The sequence below is a fragment of the Thamnophis sirtalis genome, unplaced genomic scaffold (assembly GCF_051295495.1).
Source record: "Thamnophis sirtalis isolate CommonGarterSnake01/CBP01778 unplaced genomic scaffold, rThaSir2_p1.2 scaffold_9, whole genome shotgun sequence".
Taxonomy (NCBI): domain Eukaryota; kingdom Metazoa; phylum Chordata; class Lepidosauria; order Squamata; family Natricidae; genus Thamnophis; species Thamnophis sirtalis.
Window position 1 is genome coordinate 33,349,263 of NW_028261389.1, and position 16,930 is coordinate 33,366,192.

General features: G+C 37.3%; 1 protein-coding gene across 3 annotated transcripts in view; it reads left to right on the plus strand.

Moving 5' to 3' along the window:
• The window catches only part of GRIN2B (glutamate ionotropic receptor NMDA type subunit 2B), a 352,876-nt gene that overhangs the window by 143,252 nt on the left and 192,694 nt on the right, over nt 1–16,930 (plus strand). For all 3 annotated transcript variants that reach the window (XM_087723269.1, XM_087723270.1, XM_087723268.1), the window contains exon 3: nt 3,610–4,208. In XM_087723269.1, the coding sequence (XP_087579395.1) occupies nt 3,610–4,208 (599 nt within the window). The remainder of the gene's footprint in view (nt 1–3,609; nt 4,209–16,930) is intronic.

The window sequence follows — 16,930 nt, forward strand, 5'->3', positions numbered from 1 at the left end:
CTGATATTATTTTCCTAGTATTTGCTATGAAGCCTAATCTAATCTTGAATGACTGCTATTGTGCTATATCTATTTGTATACATTTTTAATGGCTATTGTAATTGAAAAAAAGGGTAACATTCTGATAAATTCCAAGCATTTTGGGTACTCAACATCTTTTTATTGCTGATTGAGAATAATGATGTATTAGGATTTTTTTTCAATTTAATTTCTGGAAAAGCATTTTTCTTTGCAATGTAATATTTTACTTTAGTACATCTCATTTTTGTAATAGCTGATTTTGCTGATTTTGTTAAAGCATACTGCCAGGTACTAATATAGATTGGTTTGAACAATCCTAGCTCTTCTGTTTGAACTGAAGTAACTTCTTGATGATATTATAACAGTCAAAACTGCGGAAACTCTAAAACAGAACTACTTTTCCTGTGGTTTTGCCCCCAACATTTCTTATGTAGCTCAGTTGAAAGAAGATTTGAAGAGCTATAATTTCAAAAGCAAAGGACAATTATGTTAAGATTCTTATATTCACTACTTTAATGAATGGATAAGATAATGAGAACATGAAATAATGCTAATTGGTAGCACTGATGTGATGGGATATTCTTGGGGATTTATTGTATATCTCAGAATATGTATATGCATAGTAAGGCTAAGATGTTGATATCCTATCACATATGTATATTTTTTTCTAACTTCTGCTGTGCAGCTTCTAACACATCCTAAAAATTGGGTAGGAGTTTATAATAAATTTGTCAGTTTAGTGGCAGTAATGATATATCCCTCTGAAACAGCGACTGATAAACAATCATAGTATGCATAAGGATCAGAATTTTCCCTCCAAAATATTACTATTCCTGTTATTGAGAATCATTGAAGCTTTCTGTGAATGAATGCAGAAACATTGATCTAAAGGAAATGCAATTTCTTTAACTAACATTTTCAAATTAATAAATTAAATTAAAAAGAAACAAATGCTTGCTACTGGGGAGATCAAACAAACCCATAATTATTATTTAATCTTATTTATTAAATGCAATAATTTTCCAACATTTTTCTATCAAAGCATTAATGTTTCTAACTCCCATTGGTTTTGTTTATTTTCTCACATCTTGAAATTAAACAATTTTCAGTTCTGCCTTTTCTATAAAAAAGTTGTTGAGATTCTAGAAAGAGTGCAGAAAAGATGATTAGGGGGCTGGAGGCTAAGATATACGATGAACGTTTGCAGGAACTGGGCATGGCTAGTTTAATGAAGAGAAGGACCAGGGGAGACATGATAGCAGCATTCCAATATTTGAGGGGCTGCCACATAGAGGAGGGGGTCAACCTGTTTTCCAAAGCACTTGAAGGCCAGACAAGGAATAACGGATGGAAACTGATCAAGGAGAGATTCAACCTAGGAATAAGAAGGGATTTTCTGACAGTGAGAACAATTAACCAATGGAACAGCCTGCATCCAGAAATTGTGAGAGCTTCATCACTGGTGGTTTTCAAAAAGAGACTGGACTGTCATCTGTCAGAAATGGTGTAGGGTCTCCTGCTTGGGCAGAGGGTTGGACTAGATGACCTACAAGGTCCCTTCCAACTCTGTTAATCTGTATATAATTTCAGTTAAATTATAAAGCTGGCAGTTCTATTGAATTAGTGCCAAATGCTTATAATTACTGAATCCAAAATTGCTTAGAATATCACTTTAAATTTTGCATTAATTCCAAGTTTCAAAATTTAGCCTCTCTGTTGATGTTTCAATAAATCTTATCAATGCAAAAAAAAAATATCTAGTGATTCAAACATATAGGAATAAACTATAAACACTCTGATGAAATATGTGGTTTGTAAAACAACTTCCACTAGCAACGTATTTTGCTAATGAAGAATCTATCTTCACAATCAATGTGGTTTCATTCTTTACCCTGTAATGTAAGCTCAGTAATTGTGATTTTTTTTTGTACAATTGAATAGAGGCAATGAAGTGGCTTTCTAAGTACTTAATTTAGCATCCACATTCCACAAATAATAGTTTAAAGCATTTGGAATGATGTTCTAAATTGAAAGATGGGTTCCTTTCACAGGACTTGGAAAATTATTTCATCTCATTTAGTTTCTCTCTGGTTTACTGCCTGTTCACTGCCATGGCCCATTCATTGCTGTCGCAGCCCATTATAAAACAGCTGATCAGTGCTGCACCAACCCCCCTCTCCCACCCCAATATTCAGAGTATAAGACACCCAGACATTTCCATCCACTTTTTTTGGGGGGGGGGAGTGCATCTTATACTCAGAAAAATACGGTAACTACCCAGCAGCCAGCTCTCAAATATTTTGCTACCTTTTTCTTTGAAGACTGGCAACAGGAGAAGTCACATGACTTTTTTCTTTTCTATCTTCTACATCAATCCCTTCTTCCCATGTTCTATTAACAGCTGAAAGGGTCCTATGGAAGAACTACAATGCCCCTTGTCATGATGTTATTCCTGGTAGCATTTTATATGCAAGCAATTAAAATCTAAAAAACCTCCCATCTGTCTGTTTTAACATATCCATGAGATTTCTTTGAAACACTCTCTTTTTATGTATCATTCTAGGCTGTACATGACTGATTGGTTGATTGCTAAATTATAACTATTTCTTTTGACTATACTCACTTCATATTTGAGAATGCAAAGGCAATCTGAGGCTGCTCAAAGCAGAGGAAAAATTGAAGGAAATGTAGACTACAGAGTTTTTACTACCTCAATGAATATGCTTGGATGTTTTCACTAACTCTGGAATAATAGAACATTTTACATTAATTCAGCATTTATACTACATAACGCATGCATGTATGTATATGTATGTGTGTGTGTATGTATGTATGTATACACACATATACATACATATACATATATGTATACACATGTATACACATACACACACATATTCAAGAATTAGTTCTTACTAAGGAAAAAATCATGATATGTTTAATATTTAGCCCACATGCTTCATAGTTAGAATATTTTCTATTTAGTAAATATCTGTGCATGGCTCTCCATTCATATTTGAATAGCAGCTTGTGAGTTTGAGGAGGAATATATATCTGCTTTGAAAATAAATTATCCTATTTGTTATCACAAATAACAAGGATCTAGGATCTTTATGATCCCCATGATTTGTTATAACCATTAACGTGGGCTTTTATATTAAGCAAAATGTGAAAATCAGTCATTCCCCTAGATTTGTTGCTGCTTTCTTTCCAAGTAGAATGAAAGATGGGGGGAGGGATTGAGCTGATTCCCCCCCCCCCGCAGTACTTTTTTCTGTACAAGATATTTTTTTAAACGTGTTGAGCAGAACTCGAGGAAGAGAAGTTGATTGTTGACTATATGCTTTCCGAGAAGCCATTGTACCAAGATTTATTGTATCTTTTCCAATATGATTGCAGGTTTTAAAAATAATTAAGCACAAATTTATGATTGTGCATGCATAATTATATGTAATCATAAGTCAAGTATTAAACGCAAAGCAAATCAGTATGTTAGCTTCCCTCTTCTCTGTATATCTCAGTGAAACTAAGCAGTTTTTAAAATTATGTTCTCTTTTTGACTTTTCTTCCTCCTCTTTTCTCTAATAGGATGAATCATCCATGTTCTTCCAGTTTGGCCCATCGATAGAACAACAAGCTTCTGTTATGCTGAACATCATGGAAGAATATGACTGGTACATTTTCTCCATTGTCACTACCTACTTTCCTGGCTACCAAGATTTTGTCAACAAGGTCCGTAGCACTATTGAGAACAGCTTTGTTGGCTGGGAGCTAGAAGAGGTACTCTTGCTGGACATGTCTCTGGATGATGGAGATTCAAAGATCCAGAATCAACTCAAGAAACTCCAGAGTCCTGTCATCTTACTGTACTGTACTAAGGAAGAGGCCACTTATATCTTTGAGGTGGCTAATTCTGTTGGTCTGACTGGGTATGATTACACATGGATTGTGCCCAGTTTGGTGGCTGGAGATACAGACACAGTTCCGTCTGAATTTCCCACTGGACTCATCTCTGTGTCATATGATGAGTGGGACTATGGTCTTCGTGACAGAGTGAAAGATGGAATAGCCATAATAACCACGGCCGCCTCTGATATGCTATTTGAACATAGCTTTATTCCTGAGCCCAAGAGTAGCTGCTACAATACACAAGACAAGAGGATCTACCAATCTAACATGTTAAATAGGTAAGGGAAATAAATATTATAATAAATCGGTTACTCACAAATTCAGATCATAATTAAAAGACATTAAAATGGTTGGAGTTTTTATGTATGGTAGTTTTGGAGTCCCCCATCCCACCCCTTTGTATATGATTCTCATTCAATGCAAAACTAATTGAGTATATACTTGGCAATAAGGAACATGTATATGAATGCAAACTTCTTGGTGATGGGATGATAACAATTACATATTTCTAATGTTATAAACTATACTGTTGTTCTGGAACTGTTCTCAAATCCTTCTCTAAGATATTAATTATAACTGGTGGAAACATTTATCAAGGAGACTCTTAAAATAAGCATTAAAAATAATTGGTAGATCTGTAAATGCCATCTCTAAGTACAATAAAATTTTGGCAACATATAAGTAGAGAAATATGATTACAAAGCAAAAAGCTGCTAGATCCTGGGAAGAAAAAAATTGTTTTACCAGGGAGATAAGAACAAGGTTCAGATACCATAGAATACATGAGTCAGATTAAGAAACAAAAAAATCAAGAATAATGAGATCATTAGGAGAAGGTATTAAGCACAGGACTGGCAGAGAAAAAATGCCACAGGTCAGTATGAAAAAGCAGCATGTAGGTGTGGTAGAGAGGATTGGAGTATGATATGTTGAAGTGCTGGCCTAGAAATCAGGAGATCATGAGTTTTACTCTTGTTTATACATGAAAGCCATCTGCCTGACCCACCTCAGAGTTGTTACTGTAGGAAAAGTAGCACATGGAGGGAATATAATGCATGTTCTCTGCATCACATTACTTATAATGTAGTAAAGTAATATCTAGTAAATATGATACATGTTTGAGGTACTATGTAATTAGTGTAAATAGTACCAAGAGAGACAGGATTTTTTCTAACCCTGAAGTGAGAAGCAAAACTTTCCATGCTGGGATGAAAGATTAATTCCAGTTAGTGAAGTTCAAGGAGAAGGAGTCTACTATTCATTTGGAAATTGGATTCAGCCACTGAATCTGTGACTTGGCTGGGTGTTTTGTCGAGCCGGCTTCTTAAGGCAGCATGCAGGAGAAACAGGTTTTTGCTACAATCTGTTTTTAGTCAGCATAATTTTCCAGAATTCCATTGGTTATTTGAGATTTTGAGCAATTGGACCTCAGTCATATAACCAAGACCTGGAATATTACGGCTGTTCTGTGGGATGAAGTTACAGGAACACATTGTTAAGAAAGTAAACATCAGAATCTAATTTCAATGAGATGCATGTCCATAACTTTAGGATTATGGCTTTAAATTTTAAAATATCTAGATAGAAATAAAAGCCAGTGTTCACCTATTTATAGAATCATCTTCTTATTGAAATATTTTATTAGTGCATAGTACAAATAAGACATATTTTGTTTTTTGTTTTTATAGGAGTGGAAGTTAAGTTGTGACCCATGAAATATACATACTAGAATTTATCAAAAGTCCTTTATTCACAGAACTCCTTAGACCAGTGTTTCTCAACCTTGGCGACTTTAAGTCCTGTGGACTTTAACTTTCAGAATCCCCCAGCCAGCATAGCTGGCTGGGGAATTCTGGGAGTTTAAGTCCACTGGACTTAAAGTCACCAAGGTTGGGAAACACTCCTTAGACTATAAGAAGTAAAGTAGATTCTTTTGCACAGCTTCTGTTCATTTTTTTGTTTTTTCATAGAAAATGGTGTCTGCACGTATTCAATATGTGCAACAGAAAAACGATTGCAATCATAGTTTTAAGCTTCTTTTCTAAGGAAAGTTAGAGATTTTACATTTTTAGTAGTTACAGGTTTTTCTTGCCTTATAAGTAGCAGTCAGTGAAATGAGAGGCTCACAATATAATGCTGACATAGCTGATATTTTGTGATTCCTCAGGTTTATGGGGAAGATCAGAGCAGAAAATGTGGGGCTGCTGGTTTTGAAGGCAGCCATGCATACATACAGTGTCACTTCCATTTCTGGTTCAAGAGAGAGATGAAGCTCTGAAACTGCCAAAGCAAGAAATTTCAGACATCGTTATAAACTCACTATACTCTTCTACGGGAGATTCTGTCTCTTTGGCAAGAAGAGTCCATGTACTGTAAGCAGAAGGTTATAAATTTTAAATGAAACTGTTATTCATAAAGTATTTCCACGAGGGGCCCTTTTTTCTGCCCCGTTTAATAAATGTGGAGAACTGCTGACAAGATGATGAGGAAAAGAAAGGGCTAAAAGAGCAACATTTATGGGCTGCCTTTATGTGATGATATGAATGTCTTGTAATATCATCATATAAGGCTTACAATAATAAATCCCTTCCCATAGAAAAAAATATTGCTGTTTAGTTTCTGGGGAAATCTGTAGTCTCCATAACAAGTTTCTATAGGGGGGAAAACCCCTTGAGGTTCCCCACAATAATTATGCTGCTATAATGTTGTTCTTTCCTTGGAGATTCCCCTGCTGTTTAGCAACTGATAACCCAGAGGTAGGTTTCTGCCGGTTCAGCCCAGATCGAGCGAACCGGTAGTGGTGGCGGCAGGAGGCTCCGCCCACCCACCCGGATGCTTTTGTGCATGTGCAGAAGCTTTGTGTGTGTTTGTGCATGAGTGAACCATTAGTAGAAAAATGGAAACCTACCACTGTATAATCCCCAATATAGTGGAAGCTGGAACATGATTGCATCCCAGGATGCTAAAAATATGAAAAAGCAGACTATAATCCAGTCTGTTGCAGACTTCAAAGATTACAAAGTATATACAGTCACGTCTTTTTATTTTGAGCAGCAGCTCCCATTCATATAATTTAAATGGGGGTAAGAGAGCAGGGCTGCCACTTCTCATTGGATGGAACTAGATTCAGGACATTCCTGACTGAGTCAAGGGCTGCAGAATGAAAAAGAAGATGAGTTTTGAGATACATCTTATTCAAATTCTATAGTTACTCATTAATACGTATACTGTAAGTTCTTTCTTGCTGCCGGTATTTATTAGTTTTATTGTTTTTGTATGAGGTTTTATATTCTGTAAGCCACCTTGAGTCGCCGTGTGCGAATAGGCGGCAATATAAATTCATTCAATCAATCAATCAATCAATTCCAGGGCCTGCAAAGAATTGCTCCTATTTAGCTTTGCTTTGGGAAGCAGGGATATGTCTACCCTCTACCTTTAATAAACTTTATAAATACTTGAATAATAATACTCTCATGTGCTCAAATTATGGTAATTTTTGAAATAGTCTGGCATGCTGCAATAATTTTTAAGAACAAAGTTGAGTGCTTAAAAAATTAGGGACAAATTTGTTGCTGCTGTCTCATAAATGCTTGCATTGCTGTATGATTCCTTTCGCAATTCCTGGAGGTGCTGAGTCTTCCTTTCCCATCTTAATCTACTGTTGATCTATTCTTCCACTCACTTTTTTTCTTCCCAGCTCCTGGATTATTTCATGGAGGGAATGGCATCGTTCGGTTGGACCCAAAGGCTTTTAGTGATATCAGGCAAAAGAATCCCCAGTAGCTTCAGTTATGAATACATTTGCAGCTTCTGGCTGCGTATTATAGTGGTATGATGTTATCATGTTTCTTTTGCTAGCTGGTGAGCAGGGAGGAAGGAAAGGTGTGTTGTAGTGGCCACAACAGAAGTAGTAAGGGGCCAGGAAAGGAGTTGAGATAGGCTGGGAACAAAGAAATAAAAAAGAGGGAAGGAAAAGGAGGAGGCAGGAAAAGTCTCTCAAATCCAATATCGCTACTGCAAAGAAACCTATTCTCTTCCCAAAATCTACCTAGTTCCTTCCTTCGAAATATATTGTCTTATTTGTCTTTCCAAATCTTCTGAGGTGTATACCAGGAGAGGTATTCACTTACCTTTCCTACCAATTCACAAATGTGAATGCATGTGTACAGCCTTCTGTGCATGTGTTTTTGGCGAAAAAAGGGCCTAAATGGGATGCTGTAGAGCCGGGCCGGGTTGGCGGGACCACCCGTGATTTCTGTTACTGGTTCGGGTGAACCGGTCCGAACTGGTATACCTGAATAAGGTCTTGTACTTTCAGTACTTTTTCTTTTTGTCTATCAACTTTTTATGAAAGGAACCCCCCCCCCCCACTATTTGTATAGTTATTAGGCAAGTGAGTATTTTATCATGTCATAATTTTAATGCATATTTTCCACCTCCAAGCTGTATAAACTTGAATCATCATCATCTTTTAACAACCCTCATAATCCCTTGCAGGGTGGACTCTGGGCAACTGAATGGAGCTAGCAAAGTGTTTAATGACCAGATGCCCTTCCTGTCACCAATGCGGAGTTTTGTTCAGCAGATATATTCTCATTGCATCTAAAGAGAAAAATATCTGCCTCTACCTAGGATCGAACTAATAGCCTCCTGGTTGTGAGGGGACAGCCCTACCTCTAGACTACCACACCATTCCAAGCTGTATAAACTTGAATGCTTAGTGTATATAAGCATATCAGGTGATGTGTATTTGTGTAATGAGGGAGAGTGTGGCCTAAGAAGATCAACCCCTATATCAAGGTGTGCATACTTATTAGGCTACTTCTTTTCCTCAGCCCAAATGAGCCAAAAAAGAGATTTAACTGTTAAAAATTGTCGTTCAGAGGGATGCAGCACTGTTGAAATTGCTAAGATATTGGGGTGTGAACACAGAACCATCAAACATTTTGTTGCAAATAGTCAACAGAGTCGCAAGAAACATGTTGAGAAAAAAAGAGGCACGTTACAGTATTTTTCAGAGTATAAGACACACTTCTCTCCCCCAAAAGAGTGTGGAAATGTTGGTGCATCTTATACACCAAATACAGTCATTTTTGGCCTCTCAAAGCCCTGCCCTAGTACCCTATTTTTGCAAAAATGGCCCATTTTTTTTGCAAAAACTGAAGCGTTTTTGCCTTCCCCCCATCCCCCAGAAACACTCTGCAGGCTTCAGCAGGGCTGGGGGAAGGCAAAAATGCCCCCATTTTTTACCCATTTTTCACAAAAATGGAGGCATTTTGCCTTCCCCCAGCCCTGCTGAAGCCTGCAGAGTGCTCCTGGGGTCTGAGGAGGACAAAAACTTTTTTTTCTTACTTATCTATTTGAAATCTTGGTGCATCTTATACACCGGTGCATCTTATAGTCCGAAAAATATGATAACTGCCAAAGACTTGAGAAGAATCAAACGTGAAGCTATCAGGAACCCATTATCCTTTAGTGTTGTCATATTCCACAACTACAACTTACCTGGAGTGCCCATAAGTACAAGGTGTTCAGTGCTCAGAGACATGGCCAAGGTAAGGAAAGCTGAAACCTGACCACCACCGAACAAGACATATAAGTTAAAATGGCAAAACTGGGCCAAGAAATATCTGAAAACAGAATTTTCAAAGATTTTATGGACTGATGAGAGTGACTCTTGATGGACCAGATGGATGGACCCGTGGCTAGACCAGTAATGGGCACAGAGCTCTACTTCAACTCCAAGATGTAGATGAGCTACTTGGATCTTTTGCGGTTGAAGATGGATTCAAAATCAACTACCAAATCTACTGCCAGTTTCTAGAAGACACTTTCTTCAAGCAGTGGTACAAGAAAAAGTCTGCAACTTTAAGATCATGATTTTTATGCAGAACACTCCGTTGCATGCATCTAAATACTCCACTGAATGGCTAGCTAGTAAAGGCCTTAACGATTAAAGAATAATGACATGCCCCCCCATTCCTCACCTGACCTAAACCCTATTGAGAACTTGTGGGCTCATCTTAAATGGGAGATTTATAGTGAAGGAAAACAGTACACCTTTCTGAATAGTGTCCGGGAGGCTGTGGTTGCTGCTGCATGTCAGAAATGTTTATTTGTACATTTTGAGTTGTTTGTTTATTCTTCTCACTTTAACAGATGCAAATAAATAAGTGCAATGGGCAAATTTTAGTTTTTCATTTAGTCACAAAAACATTCTGCACACTAATAATTGCCCAATAATTATGCACATATAGATATTCTCCTAAGAAAGCCAAAAACCTCACTTTTATTTTCTTAAATATTCAGATTTGAGGTTTATTTTGGATTGACCGAGAGCATTGCAGTTGTTCAATAATAAAATTAATCCTCCAAAATACAACTTGCCTAATAATTGTGCACATGGTGTATCTCCTCTGAATATTCACTGAACAGTTTACACGAGAAGACTCTCTTTAAATGACATGTAACACCTCCCTTTTAGTAAGTAAAATGCTTATGGTCCCATGAGCTTGTTGATGTGAGAGAATGAATAATTGTCCAAAAACATCAGAATAATACAGTGAAAACAATAAAATAACCATGCCACTTAAGTAAATAGCTGCTGATAATTTTGTGTCCTATAAAATAATTTGATTTTTGAAAGAACACACAGGGCTGTTTTTCATTTTATTAATTGACATTCCTTGTTGCTCCCAATGTTGCTTTTAACTATATTTCATGATATAAAAATAGAAGTTGCTGGGTTGCTATGGCTCCTTGAATATTTCTAAAACATCTTTTCATTCCCCCCCCCCCAGTACATTTTCACTTGAAAAGCTGGTTTATCAAGAGATCAGCTTGGTATGTCCTCTGAAACTTACATATCAAAGAAAAGAATTTCCTGGTCATCAGGAACATCAGTGCAAATATTGGAAGTGCTCAGTGTGGCATCTGGGTCAGCAACCCGTAGCTCCAGAGCTGCATGTGGCTCTTTCATCCCTCTGCTGCAGCTCCCTGTTGTCCTGTCATGGTGGTGGTGATGGGTGGAGCCTTAATGCAGGAGCGAAGCGCCCCTGCACTTGCTTTTGGGCAAAATAGCATTCCACCTGTGTCCCTGAAAGTCTTGAAAGTAGTTTTGCCATTTCGCTTATCAACTCATTGAGAGAGAGTGGGGAGAGGGAGAGAGAGAGACAGAGAAAGAGAGAGTGAGCAGAGGCAAAGAGAAAGAGAAAAAGAAAGAGAAAGACATACACAGAGAGAGACTCATTTCCCACAGTAAAGAAAACACCAGGAGCAACAAAACCTGAGTAGGCATAGTTGGAGGGTCATGTGACTGGGTGAGTGATGTCAAGTTGGCTACACCCACTCAGGTGTTTTTTTGGCTCCAGGTGTTTTCTGTGGGAAATGGGTCCAAATGGCTCTTTTGAGTGTTTAAGTTTGCAAACCCCTGAACTAGAATTTAGTGTCCAGAAACCCCTTACTTTATAGGTTCATAGTTTGACTAAACCAGGAGTGTTAAACTTGATTTCATTGAGGGTCGCATCAGGGTTGTGTTTAGCACATGGCCAGGGTGGATGTGGCCAGCTTGACATCACTCATGTTGGGAGCGCCTGTGATGGCCCAAGTTCTCTGCCAGCAAAAACAGGCTCCTGAAGTTCGTTTTTTGCAGAGGCACCATGGGCCAGTCCTTTACTGTTTCCAGGGTGGCCACATGGGCCAACTTTAAGTATCCAGCGGGCCCCTGCGCCTTGCATTTGACACCTCTGTACTAAACAGTTTGCTTCATTTTCTAGGCCTCTTCCACCTTGCATACATACATACATACATACATACATACATACATACATACATACATACATACACCCACACAGGTCTTGGTGTATTCGGGTCTTTTCCCATATAAGATTGAGAGTATCTTGCCGATGTTTCGATGAGGTCCCATTCGTCATCTTCAGGCTGGTGCCTTCAGCTTCATGCTTGTGCGAGCAAAGCGTGATAGGAGCTGCCATCTTTCTATAAATATTGGTTTGTGTGTGTGTGGAGTGCTGGCTTTGTTGCTATAAGCAGATTGGTTGGCCGTGTTGTAACATCTTGATTAGTTGATGGAGTTGATATTTGCAGATTAGTCAGCTGTTTCATAACATCCTGTGTGGCTGACATACTGACTGTGTGCCTATTGTTCTTTTGTGTTGTAACGACCTGATAACATCCCATAGACCAAATGCAACCACCATCCAGAAGCCAAACCACGGCAGCATCACCAACTGCTGCACCCCCCTCCAACCCCCACACAAAGCAAACTGATACACACCATGAACACATGGCCAGACCACAAACTCGGAGCCAAACCAAAGCCCGGGATGTTACACCACAGCCATCTGCTTAGGACATTACATCACAGAACTCAGGAGGTTATAACGTAAAGAGTCAGGGTGTTACAACGCAGCCAATCCCCCTGGAGGTTGCAGCACAGGACTCAGGATATCACTACAATAGAGCTCAGGATGTCATTACACAGCCCATTACCCAGGTTGTTACAACAATCAAGATGTTACAACACAGCCAACCAATCCACTTACAGCAACAAAGCCAGCCCTCCACACACCCCCACCAATATTTATAGAAAGACAGCAGCTCCGATCGCACTTTGCTTGCACAAGCATGAAGCCGAAGGCACCAGCCTGAAGATGGCGAATGGAACCTCGTCGAAACATTGTCAAGATACTCTCAATCTTACACTGGAAAAGACCTGAATACACCAAGGCCTGAATAACTGTACCTGTGAAAAACTACAAACACACACACACACACACACACACACACACACACTATATATATATATGTGTGTGTGTGTGTGTGTGTGTGTACGTACACGTGCAATATTATATATAATATATTTATATATTAGACAAATATATATATACATTAACATATATAAAAATTGAATTAAGTATATGAGCATGTTGATCAGTTTACATCATAATGCAACAGCCATTTACTTTTAAATGTTAAATGCATGTAAAGTAGAAGGGGCCTGGAAAATGAAGCAAACTCTTTTGTTAAACTGGAACACACACACACAGATAGACATTCCCTTCTCACCCTTGTGGATGGTAGGTGTCATCCTCAATCTCGTGTCCTCTTCCTGAGGACTAGGAGTTTGAGGGTTCTGCACAGGATCTTAGCAGTTCCTATTCCTGTGCTTGTTTGGGCAGAGAGCTTTGATGTCGATATATATAATTAATATCTATTATTTTCTGATATAACTCTTCAGCATTGCAGAATGTGATGAATCCCATTTAACTCAGGCGTGTGGGCAGCATTAGCATACAATTTTTTAAAATCATGCATTTTACCATTTTACCAGCCCCAATGACTTTACAAGAGTAACACATTATTGGAACATTCTGAAACCTGATGTCTTTGCGGTTATTTTTCGACTACAACATGTTCCTACATTCAGCATGCTTGTTTTAGCCAGCAACAATTGGAGATGCAGCTCAATTATTTTGTAGAATGTCAGATAGCTACATTCTAGAAACATATATAGAAACTGTTCATCCAAGTTTTAAGAAAACATGTTTTCATGTGGTGGGTTTGAATTCTTTCTTTAGTTCTTAGAGTCCAGGTTGTTGTTGGGGTTTTTTGCATTATATACTTCATCTGAGAGTCATATACATAGGTTAAATAATGCTTTTTCATTCAAAGAGCATACAGGGATGACATTGAAAAATTTAATATAGGAGGAAAAATGTATTTAATTGTCTGTTTCATTCTGACTGTTGGTATCATTTATCTAGTAGTCATATTGAACAGCATCTGCAGTATATGTTTTTCTTTCTCTCATGCGAACAGATTTAAGTCTGACATTTGTCTTGATAATTTCAAGAGTGAGAATCACCTTAGAGATTTGTGCCAAGGAATAGAATAACTATATGCAATAAAGAAAAATTACAAAATTTATGAAAAAATGAAACTTTTTAAAAAGGGGGGAAATGGAACTACATCTGCATGTAGGATAGTAAGCAATGCGGTACCCCAAGGTTCCATTTTAGGCCCAATACTCTTCAATGTCTTCATAAATGATTTAGATGAGGGAATAGAAGGGAACTCATCAAATTTGCAGATGACACTACACTGGCAGAAATAACCAAGACCACAGAAGATAGGCTTAAGAGCCAGATGAATCTCAACAGAGTTGAACACTGGGCCCAAATGAAATTCAATGTGGAGAAAAGTAAGCTTCTACACTTTGGCAAGAAAATTGAAATGTACAGGTACAGATTAGATAAAATCTGTCTCAATAGCAGTCACTGTGAGAGGGATCTTGGAGTCCTAGTGAACAATTATTTACATTTGAGCCAGCAGTGTTCTGCAGGTTCCAAAAAAAGGAGTAGAATTGAGGTAATGTGTAGTAATAGTGCCACATTATAAAGCCTTCGTAAGACAATACTTAAAACACTGCCTCCAGTTTTGGCCACTATATCATAAAAAGATGTTGAGACTCTGGAAAGATTGCAGAAAAGAGCACCAAAGATGATTAAGGTGCTGGAGGCTAAAACATATGAAGAACTGTAAGAATTGGGCAAGTTTAGTCTAGTGAAAAGAAGGACTAGGGATGACATGATAGCAATATTCCAATATTTAAGGGGCTGCTACAAAGAAGATGGGGTCAATCTATTTTCCAAAGCATAAGAAGGCAAGACAATAAACAATGGATGGAAATTAATCAGGGAGAGAAGCAACTTAGAACTAAGGAGAAATTTCCTGACAGTGAGAACAATTAACTAGTGGAATGGTTTGCCTTCAGAAGTTGTGAATGCTCCATCAATGGAGGCTTTTAAGAAGAGTCTGGAATGATATAGGATCTCCTACTAGGTTGGACTAGAAGACTTCCAAGGTCCCTTCTAACTCTGTTATTCTGTTAATTAAAGATAATATATATAGTCTTTTTTCAGTAATTTTATAAAAGATTATCTTATACATAAGTAAAACTTATAAAACTAAATAAAAGTATGTTAAAAATAAAAAATAGAAAGTAAAGAAAAAGGAAAAATAGAAAAAGAAACCTCTTCATTCATCCCTAGCAAATATAATCAAAATTAAGAATTTATCAATATCTATTAAAATAAACTAAAATCTCTTCATTCCATATCTCACCTGATTTTCTGTGTACCATTCTCTAAACCTCATCTCTTCCTATTAAACGGCAAAAGTTAACCACGTAAGCATTATAAATTACATCTATTATACTCAATCCAAATCCTTCTTTTCCTTTTAAACAAACTTTATTTCCTCTCTTCAAATAATAATTCAGTCCCATTCAAAAATAATTAAATAGCACCAGAAGTAACCATTGTCTTCCAATCTTAATCAAGAAGCCATTAAACACCCCCCCCCAAAAAAAAACATTATTAGTCCATTATTTTAACTTTGGTCAAATAAATAATTTTTTCTTCTTTTGGAAAAGGCTTTAAAGTTCTCAAAGAAATTCTAACATCTCCCTTCTCATACTCTTGTCTTCTCTTGAAGTTCTTTTTTCCATCTTTATCAAACCTTATTTATATTTCTGCATAGCAACTCCAGGAAACCCTTTTGTAAATCCAGTATAAGGAAATCATCCAAATAACTCACCCGGTTTACTATTTGTATTCCTTTTTCCATTTTTAAGTCATGATTTTCATTTCTAAATCTATTATTTCCATCTCCTTGATGTAAGCTGTAATTTTTAATTCTAAGTTAATTTTAATTTAATTTTAAATTACTTTATTCATTGGGACTTGATTCTCTGCAATTACATCAGCAGATGGTAGAAAAGAGTTAAATAGTTCCCAAACCTCCTGTTGCCACAAGTCATATGCTTCATTCAAAGGAGTCATCTGGTGCCTCTCATGTCTAATCTTCAAAGACTTTTTGTCAGTACAGAATGTAAACACAGATCTTTCTCATGGGAGAGGATCCTTTCAATCAACATCAACATCTTAAATCAAGCTCATTGGAATCCTTAATCCATGTAAAACTTTATAAAGCCAATAATAATCTTCCTCCTGGTGTATTTTTTTAAAAAAAATACAACTCTTAAATTTATAGGGTTTTTTTAAGGATTGAAGGATACTCACCCAAGGATTTCAATATCACTTACCAGTCTGAAGTTCTTATAAAAAAACTAAAAAAGAAAGTGTAAAATAACAAGAGGAGTCAGTTGAACTCAGTTCATATAGGCAACATTACTGGCTTATAAACACAATGGAATCCTGCCACTCCCAGCTGACCCCAAATTGATCAGAAAAACATAGTTCCTGCCATCCACTCACTCACTCACTCGCTCAAAATAACTATACAGATTGTAGTCCCTTTGGAGTTTGATTTCAGCTGCCGACTCCTGCAATTGGACACTGTTTCAGTGGCAATGTGTCCCCCTCTTTTAGAGGGACATCAGTTCACCATTACGGATCACTGGAAGTGGCTCAAAGGTAGCATGGATAGTCTAAGCAAAATTGGACATTAGGACATCCGTAATTTTCATATTATTGTAGGTTTTTTAAATTCCAAAAATTTCTGTATGTGGAACTGAAATAATTACCATTAATTTATTATTAGAATGTTATGGATGATGTAATCATTTTCTTATCATTTTTAGCAACAAAGAAACAACCCATATTAACAAACTTGTTACTTTCACTCAGATTACTACATTCTTATTATGTCATACTTTACATTATTTATATAGCCTATATGTTATATGTATAATTTATGGTCATATTATTTTATATTTTGAATATATCAACTTCACAGTAAATTGATGAGATAGCCATATCTATGGATTAAAATCAGTGGCGGGTTTCAATTTATTTTACTACCGGTTCACTTGTGCGCTTGTATCCGGGCGGGTTGGCGCTCACATCCAGGTGGGTGGTTAGAGCCTCCAGTTGCCGCCACTACCAGTTTGCCCAATCTGGGGCGAACTGGCAGAAACCCACCTCTGATTAAAATATCTGCTCTGGTTTCCATCCTGTTT